At 34.1% G+C, this 15,933-nt stretch overlaps 2 protein-coding genes across 2 annotated transcripts; one reads left to right on the top strand and one right to left on the bottom strand.

Annotated features, from left to right (window-relative positions):
* Positions 1-508: 508 nt before the first annotated feature.
* On the top strand, positions 509-4,018 carry LOC149741638 (uncharacterized). The gene is made up of 4 exons (XM_089893865.1): positions 509-946; positions 1,971-2,105; positions 2,327-2,451; positions 3,496-4,018. The coding sequence occupies exons 1-4, from the start codon at positions 764-766 to the stop codon at positions 3,707-3,709; spliced, it is 657 nt and encodes a 218-aa protein (XP_089749991.1). The 5' UTR covers positions 509-763; the 3' UTR covers positions 3,710-4,018.
* A 3,680-nt stretch (positions 4,019-7,698) lies between these two features.
* On the bottom strand, positions 7,699-15,911 carry LOC149741637 (nose resistant to fluoxetine protein 6-like). Its single transcript, XM_089887450.1, has 9 exons — positions 15,623-15,911; positions 14,823-14,974; positions 14,076-14,257; positions 13,467-13,603; positions 12,692-12,859; positions 11,206-11,395; positions 9,917-10,170; positions 8,479-8,637; positions 7,699-8,088 (listed from the first exon to the last, which is right to left on the bottom strand). The coding sequence occupies exons 1-9, from the start codon at positions 15,909-15,911 to the stop codon at positions 7,913-7,915; spliced, it is 1,707 nt and encodes a 568-aa protein (XP_089743576.1). The 3' UTR covers positions 7,699-7,912.
* Between the last annotated feature and the right edge of the window lie 22 nt (positions 15,912-15,933).

The following is a 15,933-nucleotide window of genomic DNA, read 5'->3' as shown; positions in this document are numbered from 1 at the left end:
CATGCATTTTGAATTTGGAAATATTTGGCAATATGAGCTTAAGTGTCCCATCTTCCCCCATTCCACTGTTAAAAAATGTTGAAAATTACCAAATGGCACAAAACCTGCTGGGTCAGCATAGTACGTAGCTATGTTCAATCGTAAAATTAAAGCATAATAAGGTATGTTCATAATCATTTTTTCACGCCGAAGTGCAAATATACGGCTGAAGTAACTTTTCACATGCGGGGCCACACAACTTAACAGTAACGACCCGCTCGGGTCATTGGTTTTTAAATATGCTTCGGTGTAAGACATAGAAAAATGCTGTAGGTCTAACAGACATTTCTAGGGTTTCTGTTGTGTGTGAACGGTTCTTAAGCTACGTTCTTAGTCATTGTTATATTTTATTTTACGATTATGTTACCTATTCAGTTAGTTCTTTTGTGATTCACTTTAACCAGACGCTGCTTACTTTTTTAGACATTTAACATTTGTAATTGTTCGACATTGAACTTAAATTTCGTTTAATGTATTCGTTTGTCTTTTGTTAGGTGTAGAACCTAACTTAGTTCGGGTGTAGGTATATAGAACAAAGAAAACTGTAGAGTGAAGGCAATAGGCTAAAGTGTCTGTCGTGTGGTTAGTTCTCAGGTTGCGGTTTTTGTTAAGTTGTTTTTAGGCTGACAGTTCTTTTTAGTTGTGTTCTGTGAAACGTGACTTAACAGTCTGTTTTTAAAGGGGCATTAAAGTAACACGCAATTCGTCTATATACTGCATAACGATGGCCCGAGCAATAACCGAGCAAATCAGTTCTAGTATCGGATGCCGAATGCTCGTGGAAAACGACCGAGACGAAGTTCACAAGCTTATGTTAAATAGTTTTGCAGCGAGGGAACCAATAACACAGGCTCTTAATCCAATGCAAAAAGACTTGATAGATTTTCATGTAAATGTATGGGCAAAGGTAATGTGAACTTAAAACTCTTGGTGCCGTGGCGTAGTGGTTAGCGCGCCTGGCTGTAACCATTAGGTAAAGGGTTCAAGGCTCGACGCTGCTACCATTGTGTGCGTATGTGTCCTTGAGCAAGACACTAAACGACAATTGTTTCAACTCAGTGGTCACTAATGGGTTGTCCAAATTATCAGCCATACATATAGTAGGGTGGGGGAAGATGGGACACTTTGTCCGACGAGACTTTCTTTTAATTTTCTTTTTACGGACCCTTATTTAATGATAATCAGGAAAATAAGGGTACAGAGTTATTTGATTAAGGGGTACAGAATTAGCTGATAGCAGTAAGGCAAGAAAAAGAATGTTTAGACTAAATTTTCAAAGCGTTTAGTATAATTTCGTGTTATTTACGTATATTCCTATTTATAAATACACTAAATAATCAAAATTAACAATGATTTTAAACTTTCCCATCTTATCCTCTGTGTGTTTTCGAATTTGTATAATTTCACCTGTTGTGCGGATCGCTAAATAACTCCTCGTGTGTTTTGTTATATTTTATTAAATTATTGTCAATTAATAAAGGAATGGTGGTACTAATTCGTGGTATTACCCAAAAATCGTCATTTTTTTAATTTTGGAAAAAAATTTGCAATATGTGCCTAAGAGTCCCATCTTCCCCACACTATATAAAAAAAATGAAAAAATCCCCCCCCCCAAAAAAAAATAATCACCCACAAAGTAACATACATGGTAACTCGTAAGCTGGCACGAGGTGTTGATAACGACTGTCGTTTTCTGGTCACGTGAGGATAACTAAGTTACATTCATTCATTCAACTTGTAAATTGCACGAAGCTAATATTTAAACCGCGACTGGATTTGTGTTTTAAATTGTAATTGTTTGTTAAACGACGGGCTGGAAAATGCTGCAAAGTTGTAGAAGGGCATCATTTTTTGTTTAGCTCAAGTACACCCGCTTTGTAATTAAAGCACAATTCATATGATATAAATATGACATCAGTATCTCGTTTCAGAAATATCTTGCTCAGGGAGCTTCCTTTGGCGCCTATAAGGTTGAAACAGGCGAGCTTATTGCTATGATCCTGATAAGCATACCTTGTGAATCGAAAGAGGAGAAATTCAATGACGTTGGTTACAAAATGACTAAGGTTTGTCACAAAACGTCGTCCAATGCCAAAGTAATCTACAGAATGTCGCATATAGTACTGTCGAAAAAAAGTACTGTCGGGTAAATGGGACATCTTGAGCACACAATATCAATATAACCTGATCATGTTTTAAACAACTTACAGCGGTCTTTTGTAAATGTTCTTTATTTACTACGAAATGGGACGTTAAAATAGAATGAAAACGTGTCTCATCTTTTTAGTTTCTCGCCGACTTAAATCTTGACTTGCCTGATGACGCCAAAGCAAGCAGGTGTGCTTCAATAGCAGTGGTCACAGTCAGAGAAGATTATTGCAACAAGGGCATTATGACCGCCTTATGGGACAGGTAAGCTTATGTATACCGCAAACTTATGGTGGACCGATCTGATCCTCTCAGACTCGTAGTTTACGGGCGAATTTAGCGATCGAGCTGGATTGAACAAGCGGAAATGTTGATCATTTGGACTTTTTAAACAGACAAACAAAATGTTTTTCTTCCACGGAGTATGATAGAAGCAAGACGCGTGTACGTTTGGAACAAATTACCGTCAATTAACATGATAAATTAATTAAAGTTTAACCGATAAATGCAGAAATATGTAAAAACCTGCATTTTATAAACCACAAGTAAAATTTGTGCTACCGAAGAGTTCTCCCTAAGCACAGCATGCGTTGCCTAATCTGATTCTTAAATAGTACTGGAAATGGGGAAAAGACTCTTCACTGGTACTGCAAAATTTAATATCGCATGTAGACCTAGCGCATAGCATAAGTCACAACATAACATAGCATCTTGGCCCACATTATTCAATTGCTTTATTGTATACACGTACATGTAACACAAAAATCAGTTTTTTTTGTTTTACAAAACATATTTTTCTAATAATAAATTTATGATAGTACTATCCAGTGGGACCACCAAAAACGTGATAAAATGCTGTGAGTAAATTAGGACAATCTTAAAATTTAAAATTCAAACAGTCTTGAAAGCAGTCTATGTAAGTCGTGAGGTCGTCGAGGATACGGTTCTATAATTCTTTGAATGTTGTCTGATCATTACCAAATGAGACGAGAAAATAGAATGAAAAGGTGTTAAAGAATTATAAAACCATATTCTAACGACTCTCATATATAGACCGTTGTTAATTGTTTAAAACACGATCCGAATATTTCGATATTATGTGCTAAAGGTTTCCCGCCTTCCTCCATTCTACTATACATTATGTTTGAATAATCCCTAAAAAAATAATTTTTTGAAGTAAATCAAACTTTACATAGTTTGGGAATAAAAGCCTATAAATCTACAATGTGGGTGAAATATTTTATATTAACAATATTCTGCAACTTGTAGCTAACCTATACCAAAACTGTCCTTGGCCTTCTTTTCCAGGTGTAAACTGATCGGCAAAGCTTATAACTGTAGCTACTTAACCAGCGAATGCACCTCATTGTACACCCAGAAGATTGCAAAGAAATTAGGTTACTCTGTATTAAACAACGTTAAGTATTTAGAGTACACGGATAAAGCAACTAATGAGAAATGGTTTGCGTCGGCCAAGCCACCACACCTTACCGCACAGTTGGTGTGTTTGAAATTGGCATAAAACCAATACTCACCATACAGTCATAGTTATAACATGAATATTCTGCTCCATATACCTCGTGAAAGCTTTCGAGTTGCCACCAGAATAACTTTGTGGGTGATTTTTCGGGTTCTGTATGGCTGATAATTAAGAACATGGTATACCATATACCACTGGTTTTTACTAAGACTATACAATGTCTAAAGTTTGAAATTGCTTGAGAAAACCGTCAATTTAAAGCCATTTCACATTTGTCAAACTTTAAAAAGTAAATAAAATGCGTAAAAACTTAGCGCAATGTACAAGGTTGATACAAGATTTTGAAATGTCTTCTTTGGATTTCCAGTCTTACCTTGCGTCTTTGTGAACTTTGAATAAACGCTGTAATCATGACCCACTCAATGTGTTGAGTAGTCTATGCTCTAATGCGTTTAAAACACTATTATATTTTTCTCTCATTTTCAAAACGCAGACGATTTAGTTTGTACAAAACGTGTACGCAGTAGACCATTACACGCGGAATATATTGGTAAACGTTCGCGTTTTCTTCATCATAATTAGAAAAGTAAGAAAGCGACTGCACATAAAGTTAGTTGAAAGTGGAACGCAGTTTAAGGTATATTGTATATAGCAGGGTGGGGGAGATGGGACACTTTGTCCGACAAGACTTTTTTTATTTTCTTTTGACGGACCCCCATTTAATAACAATCAAAACTCGACAGTATTATCACGACTTTATAAAGCATGCGGCAAAGCCGATTACTGTTTTTAAATATTAAAAAAAAGAGTTAAATAGAAACAGTGTATTGTATTTTGAACAGCTAAAAATGCGAAATAGTATAAAAGGTGCTAATTTTAAATGCTCGCTAAATCATAGTAAAGCCGATGAAATGGTTGTAGTTTGCGAGTGTTAAGTATAGGTTCATAACAAAACATGGAATATTTTAAAGGGTTTTATTTTGTTTTATAAAACTAGTTTTAGTTTTGTAAAGAAAAACTGAGATATAAATATAGGCAGGGGTCAATATGACTTAAATTTGACATAAAAACAACAAAAAAATATCACTTTAAAGTTATCGTAAAGTTTACATAGCAAAAAAACTAGCACAGTCAGTTAAATTCAGTGGGTTAACTACAAACTTGTATAGAATACTGCTCATGTAATAAATAACCATCATATCAATGTGCAGCATGGCCCACACACCGATAGATGAAGTCTTCAAAAGAGGGTTCATTAAATTTCCCGGCGATACCAATGGAAGAAGCGGGTATTAAATTCTTTGTAGTGATAATGTTGTTTTTTCGTGTATTAAATAGTTTAAAATCTATAGCGGTGGGGGAAGATGGGACACCAATATTTTCAAATTCAAAATAGATGGCGGTTTTCGAGTGATACCACGAGTTATAGTAATATCGCGCGTTTTTATAAAGTCGTAATAATATACTGTCGAGCAATTTTGTAACATTATTTTTTTTATTATCATTAATAGATGATCGCAAAAAATTATAACTAAAAAAGTATAAAACCGTAACCCTACGACTCTCCCAAAGACCGTTGTTAATTGTTTAAAACATGATCAGGATTTTTAAATAATATGTACTAAAAGTGCCCCGTCTCCCCTTACCCCACTATATATATAAATAAAATTATATATATATATACATTTTTAAATTCTCGTTCAGGAAGTTCTGCGAGTATTGAAACCTAATTCTTACATAATCGCCACAGTTCGTATGTATACCGAAATTTAAGATTACAAAGTTCGTTTTTACGCCGAACTTGATCGACTTGAAGCTGCTGGTTTGATGAAGGTTTGTTCGAGAGAGAAATTCCTTCATTACAAATGGGATGAAGTTTCAGATAAGCTGAAAGGGGTGGCTTCGGATCAATATGGTGAAGTGCTGGCGCTGCAGAAGCCTGGGCTAAATTAGATAACATTAAAACAACTGAAAAGCCCTGCTTAAAAAATTATAATCACCCACAATTAACAAATTTGGTAACTGTTGAGCGGACACGAAGTTATAACAGCTGTATTGTAAGAACTGTCGTTGTTCCGCTACCCCAAAATAAAAAAAAGTTGCAATTTTTCTTTGTCGTCGTGAATCTTGCTTCAAACTGCAGTGTAATACAAAAATCGAGTTGTTTAAGTTTTTGGTTCACAAATCACTCCAATAATTCGCGCATGACTTTATATTAGTAGGTTGAGTTTTTTCCCTATCGAATTATTCCGCAATGGGTATATTGGGCTTAACAATTAAGCTGTTGTGGAGCAAAATGGTAACTTACGTGCACAACGAATACATATGCAACTTGAAGCGTGCTGCTTACGAACAAATGGGCAACTTAAACAACTCATTTATGCTCGAACCAATGAAACGTGTAAGCGAACGTATTTACCGTTGGGGTGAGAAACTTAATAACCGTGACCGTTTCGAGCCCCTTCTTTGCCATGCAAGTACAATTCCCAAAAACAATATATATTCAGACATGTAAAAAAATGCAAGAAATTTTAACTGCAGAGGTAAGGTCGGTAGGACATTATTAAAGTAGGGTGGGGGAAGATGGGACACCTTTTCATTAAACTTTCTCGTCCCATTTGGTAGTAAACAAAAAAAAACATTCAAAGAATTATAAAACCGTATCCTCACGACTTCCATAAACCGTTGTTAGTTGTTTAAATCGCAATCAGAATATTTGAATATTATGCGCAGGACTATATAAAGTTTAAGTATTTGTATAGCAACAGATTCAGGCAACAAGGATGTAACGAAATAATATGCCATGTATACCTTGTTTTTGTGGCAGAAAAATAAATAAATAGTGACTTTTTTTCCCTATGCTTTCATGTCGTTGGCTTAAATGCAGGGTTCGGTGTGATTTTTCATTAATTTGTATTACTTGTCTACTGACTGCAGAGCGGGGGAGTACAAACAATGCCAGCAGACAATGAAAGTTACACAAAAAGAAAGAAAGTTATTGTTGCTTTAATTTCGTTCTTGACGTTTGTATTTTTGACTTACTCTGGATATTGTGCGCTTATATGCCTGCAAACCAGCATCAACATTAAAGGTGGTATAGGTAAGAGGTTTGCCTACACTTAGACTAATATATAGTAGGGTAGGGAAGGTGGGACACCTTTTTATTCTATTTTATTTTTTTGGCAGTAAACAAAAAAACATTTAAAGAATTTCCGGACCGTAACACAGTTGGTTAGCGCGCCTGCCTGTAACACAGAGGAAATGGGTTCAATGCTCGTCGTTGCTACCATTATGGGCGTATGCGTCTTTAGGCAAGACACTTAACGGCAATTGCCCCAAACCAGTGGTCACTAATGGGTTGTCCAAATTATCAGCCATACATAAAAAAATCAAAAAAATCCCCCCCTCCCCAAAAATAATAATCACCCACAAAGTAACATACATGGTAACTCGTAAGTTGGCACGAGGTGTTAAACCTGTGTTATAACGACTGTCGTTTTCCGGCCACGCGAGGATAAAGTAAGTTACATTCTTACATTCATTACATACATTCAGGATGATTCCTGAACTGGACATAATTAAAAACAGCCTTTGTGTACATTTTTCTTAAATTTAATCCTGAATTGATTGTAAATGAATGGTTTTTGAGGGAAAATATCAACGTGAAAGACCACATTATGAAACAAATGTAAGAAAAAGGTTGTTAAAACTTATATAGTCGGGTAGGGAAAGATGGGACACCTTTAGCACACAATATCCAAATATCCTGACCGCCTTTTAAACAATTAATAACGGTCTATGGGAGTCGTGGGGATACGGTTTTATAATTCTTTAAATGTTCTTTGTTTACTACCAAATGTGACGAGAAAATGGAATAAAAAGGTGTCCCATCTTCCCCCACCTTACTCCATATGTATTTTTTATATATTAAACAACTTTACAAAAGTATATACAAATAAACTTTCTAACAAATGACAGTTTAATAATTTTACCCTGAATATTTTAATGAGGTTTGAATATGCAAAAAAAACCTATGTATTTTTTTTATATATTAAACAACTTAACTTTACAAAAGTATATACAAATTAATTTTCTAACAAATGACAGTTTAATAATTTTACCCTGAATAATTTAATGAGGTTTGAATATGCAATATTAAATCTAAAGTGCAAACGTAAACAATAAAACCAAAAATTTTGTGTAAAATATTCTTTGTGTAAATAAGTCGTATTAACAAAATCTAAGCTAATTTTGGTCATCATCAGTTACTGGTTGTTCTAATTTATTCACAGGAACATAGGGTAGTGCAGAGTTTTGCAGGGAGCTTGGTTTATTAATGGCAATTTTCATAATAGCAGAGACTGGAGCCTCAATAAGCATCGACAAGAAATATGCAATCATAGTTGCCATCACTAATGTTGCTGGAAAAGAAAAAGTTTTTTTTATTACAAAAATATGTATTTTATCATTTCAATTCTAAACTGCAAGTTGAAGAAATGAATGTGACTAACTTTATCCTCGCATGGCCCGAAAATGGCAGTCTCAAACATGGGTGTTATGTTTTCTACACCTTGTGCCAGCTTGCGAGTTACCAAGTATGTTACTTTGTGGGTGATTATTTTTTGGCGTATATTTTACTTTTTTGTATTTCATAATTTGGACAACCCATTAGTAACCACAGTTGGAGCAATAGTAGTTAAGTGTCTTGAAAAAGACACCTATGTTATATAAAGTAAAAAACTTCACAATCAATATTTGACATTTATTTAGATGGCTTATAGTATATTATCCTATTATAAAGCTATACTCACTAAAGAACATCATAAGAAGAAAGGCAATGCTATTGTGATAGAAAACTTCATTTGTTGACAACAACCAGTATATAACAAGTGGGTGAACCAGGTAAACACAATACGTCAATCTGCTCAATGGAATAAATGCTTTCCAACTTAAAAAGGTGTTAACTGGACCTGGAATAAAAAATAATATTTAAATTAGTGGAAAAGCATTGTAGTGACAATGGTGCGTTAGATCAGTGCTTTCAATCAGTGTGCACGATGCACCCCAGGGTGCACCAAAATATGCCAGGGGTGCACCAGTGCAAAAGGGTGCATCACAAACTTCAAAAAATTTTAGCAATAATATCCAGTTTTGATCATTTTTACCAAATTTAGCCACTTTCCTACAGTTTTTTTTATATGAATTCTATATCTTGCATCACTGGGAACTGCGAAACTAGTCTTCTCTTTAACCATAGGCCTCATGTTCCTAATTGATTTAGATTAGCAGTGCTTTTCGATTAAACAGGGGGCGTATTCTCGAACGCATTTCTCCTTGATGACGTCTTTAGTTTTACGTTAAAGCAATCAGGGGTGCATGAGTTCGTCGCAACAGCGTTAGGGGTTCACCAAATCAAAAAAGGGTTGAAGAGCACTTGGTTAGATTACAACAGGTTTCTTAAACTGGGATAAATTTACTCCTGGGGGTGAATTCCCCATATTTAGAGGATGAATGACCTACCAATCAAACCACATCAGGTCAAGGACAAAAAAATTGTGCAAATTATGGTACTTTACCAGACATTAAACAACTCGTTGCCAAAAAGCAAGCGCATCCGTCGCATAAAATATAACTGATGTAATTAGTTGTTTTCGCTTTTTAATAAATAAGTGCCATATTACATATTGGGGTAAATCTGATAAGCATCTTTGTTAAAATGGTAAAACGTACAAACAAGTTCAGGAACCACTGGATTACAAAGAGAGAAATGCCAATGATCAATCTATTATACTTTTTACCAAAATTCTGTACCAGCATATTTTTGTAACTTCTTACTTTATCCTCGCCTGGCCAGCAAACGACATTCGTTAAACACGGGTGTTCTGTTTCATACACCTAGTGCCAGCTTACAAGTTACCATGTAAGCTATGTTACTTTGTGGATGATTAATTTTTGGCGAATTTTTTTATGTTTGACTTATAATTTGGACAACTCATTAGTGACCACTGGGTTGAAGCAATTGCTGTTAAGTGTTTTGCTCAAGGACACATACGCCCACAACAGTAGCAGCAATTAATCAAAAAAAATTAACTTAGTTGATTTATAATAAATTTATCACAATAAATAGCTTACCTAACTTAAGACAAGAAAATAGAATAAAGAAGTGTCCCATTTCCACCACTCAAGGTGTCCCATCTTTCCCCACTCTACTTTACGAAAATCAACAGAAAATCATGCGTCTCAACTTACCTCCATAACCACTCACACAAGCCACAGTGAGCCATGCCAATCCAACACACCACAATGGTCGTGAAACAGCATTGTAGAAAGCTGCTGTGTTATTATCAAGCACATAACCCCCCTCCACAGCTGGATATAACCCGTATATTATAGCAAGGTTCATAACGGATGCTGATACCCAACCAATGACAACTATAACCTGGGAATTTATGCGATTTGTAAAACAAGGCTGTGCAACCTTTATTACAGGACGGCCAGGTATAAATTACTGAATGTAATGTAACTTACTTTATCCTCGCGTGGCCAGAAACTGACAGTTATCACACGGGTTTAACACCTCGTGCCAGCTTACTTCTACAATACTTTTCTTTACTCGCATAATGCGGGTAACAACCAACCTTCTACAGCAGATAACATGCTTATGACGTTATGCGTGTTAATTTTGTTTTTGCGAGTAAATATGCGAGTACTTACGCGCATAAAAGTGACCATGCAAAAAGGGTACTAGTGCGTTACAAGTATAGCACATGCCTGTAAATAATAAATATATCTTGGTTTATCCTTGTGTGGCCGGCAAAAAACAGCAGTTACAACTCAGGTAGTCTGTTTCATACACCTCATGTGTGTAACATTTTACTTTATCCTTGCATTGCTGGAAAACGATAGTGGTTAACCACGAGTGTTCTCTGTTTCAAAAAAATCCCTAAAAAATAATTATCCACAAGCCATAAAGTAACATACATGGTAACTCGTAAGCTGGCACGAGGTGTATGAACACCCTTGTCATAACGACTGTCGTTTTCCGGCCACGTGAGGATAAAGTAAGTTACATTCATTAATTCATTCATTAACATGATGAAAAAGTTTTAGTATAATATTGTATAACTTAAAACAAACACAGAAAATCTAAATGTTCTAGGGCCTTATACTAGATTGTAGTTATGTATTGATTAATTTTTTCACTAACTTTACATTAAGTAATTTTATTTTTAGCAAATTCTGACAAATTTGTGAAAATTTGAACATAACTCAATGTGAAACATCCAAAGTTTGTGACTTTGATGGCCACAACTGCATTCACAGTAAGTTTGTTCAATTATTTATTATTTTATTTTAGCGGTTGCATTATGTTTTATTGCGAACCCTAAACTAACTGGCCGAATGAAAATTATACATTCATACCAGCTTAATTTACTCTGGTATATATAATTACGACAGACCACCACACACTCATATACACTAAAATTACACAATGCAAGACACTAAACAAAAAAGCCAAGCAAAAAACTGAAGCATACCTAATATATCGGTACAAGTACATCAAAAGCACGTTTATTTTTCCTTCATTTCTTCTCATTTCTCGCAAACCAAGGTAAGCCACAAGAAGCCCACTTAAGTAAAAGAACGAGTCCACAGAATATGTTGCATTTGTAATCGCTTGTATCGCAAAGTGATCGACAAAGTATCTTGCAGTGAATACGATGTTATCTGTTTTAAGGAAATAAATATTAAAAAACTTTAAAAAATTTTTGTTCCCAAAACTGAATTAGGCCTGCACAATGTAGCTAGGCCAGTGCTCTTCAACCGGTGTGCACGGTGCACCCTAGGGTGCATCAAAATATGCCAGGGGTGCACCAGTGAAAAAGGGTATACAAGGGTGCATCACAAACTTCAACAATTTTCAGCAATAATACTCAGTTTTGAACTTTTTTAACAAATTTAGCCATGTTTCTACAGTTTTTTTTATATGAATTCTATATCTTGCATCACAGGGAATTGCGAAACGTCATTAGTTTTACGTTAAAGCAATCAGGGGTGCATGAGTTTGTCGCAACAACTTTAACGGTTTACCAACCCAAAAAAGGTTGAAGAACACTGAGCTAGGCAACATTTTATCAGAACTGTTTTAAAAATGAATAAATTCGGGCAATAAACATTAACAACACTTTGTACATATTAAAAAAAAAACTTGGACCCAAGTGCCTGTAGGTAGGCAACCATTTTTCGGAAAAATATTTTAAAAATGAATAAATTTAGGAATAAACATTAATTACACTGTACAATATCCATGAGCATATACCCTTTTTGCATGATAAAAAGTTTCGCATTAACTCGTCATATGATAACTTGCTAAAGACGTTATTTTATATGGGCATTGGTTTATGGCGTATGTATATTGTTAAATCTAGTTTATAAAATAAGTTCTGATTCTTTATGGTGCTATTACCAACTAAAAACTGTAAAAATAATACCCGAAAAAGATTAGGCTCTTAAAAGTGAAACTGTACTTCCACAATACTTTTCTTTACTCGCATAATACGAGTAACAACCAACCTTCTACAGCAGATAACACGCTTATGGCGTTATGCGTGTTAATTTTGTTTTTGCGAGTACTTACGCGCATAAAAGTAACCATGCAAAAAGGGTACTAGTGCGTTACAAGTATAGCACATGTCTGCTAGGTGTAGCGAGCAGTGACCACGCTTATTTTCTTCCAACTAAATGTAAATATGTTTTTAACTGTAAGCGTGTTTTAACAACTGTTGTTTTGTCGCTATATTCTGTCTTCGTTAAAAATATTTTTCGCAACCGTAATCGAAGAGACAAATAAAGCTATTCTAAACAATAGAGCCAAATCTTGCACTTAATATCCTAACGTTTTAACTTACAATTTATTATATTGTTATAATTCATATATGATTACTTTTCATACCTTATTACACAAATAAAACAAAGTATATAGTTATTAGCAAAAGGCAGAGATTTTAATAGGTTGTGAATTACCTGTAGAAGATATAGAAAAAACGTAACAATGCCCAAGTAATACCCAAGACATGCTAAGGAACCTCATTCCATGCAAACAATTTATTTGAGCAGGTTTTTGATCAGTATTTAACAGAATCCTGGTGTTTGTTATCACAGAGAATAATATTGCAAGCTTGTGGAGTTTGCCTGAAACACAGTTAGTCAATTGAGTGACTGACACTTGTTTGTCTTTGTGTAGTGGGGCATAGATAGTCATTTATACAGAAGTGTTTCATATACATTATGATGGCTTACAAGTTAACATGTATGGTAGGGTGGGGGAAGACAGGACACCTTCAGCACATAATATCCAAATATTCTGATCTTTTTTAAACAGTTAACAAGGGCCTATGGCAGTCATGAGAATACAGTTTTATAACTCTTTGAATTTTTTTTTTACTTCCAAATGGGATAGGAAAAAATAGAATAAAAAGATGTCTCATTTTCCCACATTTTACTATGTTTTTTTTTGTATGACGGAAAATTTGTATGACTGAGAATTAAGCCATACCAAAATTAATTTTGTGATCATCTGTTTCAAACAGTTAACAACGCTTTATAAGAGTCGTAAGGATAAGGTTTTATAATTCATTGAATGTTTTTTGTTTACTACCAAATGGAACAAGAAAATAGAAGAAAATATGTCCCATTTTCTCCCACCCTACCATATTTATCAACAATATAGTTTTTTAAATTCTGGACTTCACTACTTTATAAAAATAAATAAATAAAAAAAGTTTTAATTAATGTTCACCTGGTTGCTGGTTTGACGTTGAAATTAATTCTTGAGAATCAGACTCAGTTTTAACACTCAAAACAAACTTGTTTAAGGTGATATATTCATACAAAGTACTTAATACAACCAGAAGAACAAATGTAGAACATACAGTTCTAAAAATAAATTAGAACTGCAATAAAATATTGTGGTTTTTATGATACACGATATAGTTTGAACGTGTTTTTTTTAGAGTTATTAGTCATTTATTATATTGTATATTTATTATATATTTCTCAAGATACTAGGCTGATATATTAACTTTTTTATTTTCAGAATGAACAAACAAAACTTGCTTTATGCTCAGGTGTTTGTAATGAATATTTTTTGGAGGGATTTTTTTCATTTTTTTATGTATAGCTGATAATTTGGACAACCCATTAGTGACCACTGGGTTGGAGCAATTGCCGTTAAGTGTCTTGCCCAAGGACACATATGCCCACAATGGTAGCAGCGATGAGCCTTCAACACATTATCTCTGTATTAGAGGCAGGCACGCTAACCAAATGTGCCATGGCACCAGACGAAGACAAAATCAAAAGTTCTGTCATGGTAAAGATATAAAAACACACTAGCTATACAACTTACACTCCAATACATTCAGCTGCACTCCACGTGATCACATTTTCAGGACATTGAGCAAAAGCTACGATACCTGGTATGTTGGTTTTATTCACAAGATTATGTAATACATTGTTAATGTCAATCAAAGAACAATTTGATGGAAAGCAACCACCGACTGATAGGCCAGGGAGAAACATTCCAGCTAACTAAACACAAATGATATTTTCAAAACTTGGTATTTTTAAAGGAGATAAACAAGTCGTGGAAAACAACTGAAAAAGCACAGATCTTATAAGCAGGCCTTGATAAAAATTGAAAATACAGTTTGACCAAATGCCTTCACAAGAAAGTAAATGCCGAATATTTACTAATTAACTTGATCATAAATTAAACATAAATAGCTTGTTTGTCTGCAATGTGTGGGGACCACGCTTATTTTCTTCAAATTAAATGTTAAAATGTTGTTAACTGTAAGAATATTTTAACAACTGGTGTTTTGTCGCTATACCCTGTCCTTTCGTTCAAAAGATATTTAAATCTAAGCTACCGTAATCGGAAAGATAAATAAAGTTATTGTTATTACACAGCAAAGTTAAACGAATATTTATTAGTTAAAAAGGGTTTTAAATGTTAAGATATATTGAAAACTATTTTAATAAAGATTTTAAACTAAAACTGGTCTTTATATACAACAACTTTTTTTAAGAAAAGCACAAGAATGCAAAGGGTTTAAAATAAAGTTAAACAAATCTAAAATTAGTGTAAACTTACTGCTGTTGGATCATAACCAATATATGATGTGTAATACTTTGGGATGATTGTTCCATTTTTGTTTTTAGCGTTTCTGCATTCATAATATCGACCTGGCCAATTCAAATGACCTTCTAATACACCACTGCCAAGTTTACCCCATGCATCCAACACTGCACAAATGGTTAACAACACTCTATTTTAATAATAATCATAATATAAATATATTTATAGTAGGGAAAGATGGGACACCTTTTATTTTATTTTCTCGCCCCATTTAGTAGTAAACAAAAAAATTCCAAAGAATTATGAAACCTTGTCCTCATGTCTCTTGTGAACCATAATTAATTGTTTAAAACATAAACAGGATTTAGATATTATGTGCTAAAGATGTTCCATCTTCCCCCACCCTACTATATATCATAATAAAAATGCGACAGAAATGTCTCCTACTTTTTTATACTAAATTTTTTTTTTTTTTTTTAATTTTATATTAAAATGCTACAAAAGGTATATTAAGAATAATGTTAAAGCTTTTGTATAAAATAAGATACATATTTTGTATCATAATTAATATTCATTAAACAGTTGTATAAATGTTAAATAAACAGTAGACAAATTAAGTTTTATCTTATAATTCAATTCGGAATAAAATAACTGACCACTAGAAAGATATCATATATAAATAAATGTAACTTATTTTATCCTCGCGTGGCCGGAAAACGATAGTCGTTATAACATAGGTGTACTGTTTCATAGACCTCATGCCCGCTCTCGAGTTATCATGTATGTTACTTATATAAACACAACAAACAACTTACTCTGAAGAGCATATGATTCCAACTCCAAAGAATCAAGTGCCAATTGTTCCAAAGATTCCATGCACGCATTAGATATATTGAACACATTCTTCAATTTGAGGATATTTTCCATTGATATAGATTTTCCTACCTCTAATATGTCTTGATTAACAGATTTGATGTTATGTAATTTCCATTTCAACAGATCGCTTGGGTGGGCCACAGTTAAAGGAGAATTGCCAAATAACTTTTCACTTGTCGCAATGCCAACAGTCAGGAGCAGAATAATTGACCTAATTTTACCAATCATATTAAAATGGCTGCAAAAGCAG

The sequence above is a fragment of the Ciona robusta genome, chromosome 1 (genome assembly GCF_009617815.1).
Source record: "Ciona robusta chromosome 1, ASM961781v2".
Classification (NCBI taxonomy): domain Eukaryota; kingdom Metazoa; phylum Chordata; class Ascidiacea; order Phlebobranchia; family Cionidae; genus Ciona; species Ciona robusta.
This window is presented reverse-complemented; position numbering and strand designations above follow the sequence as displayed.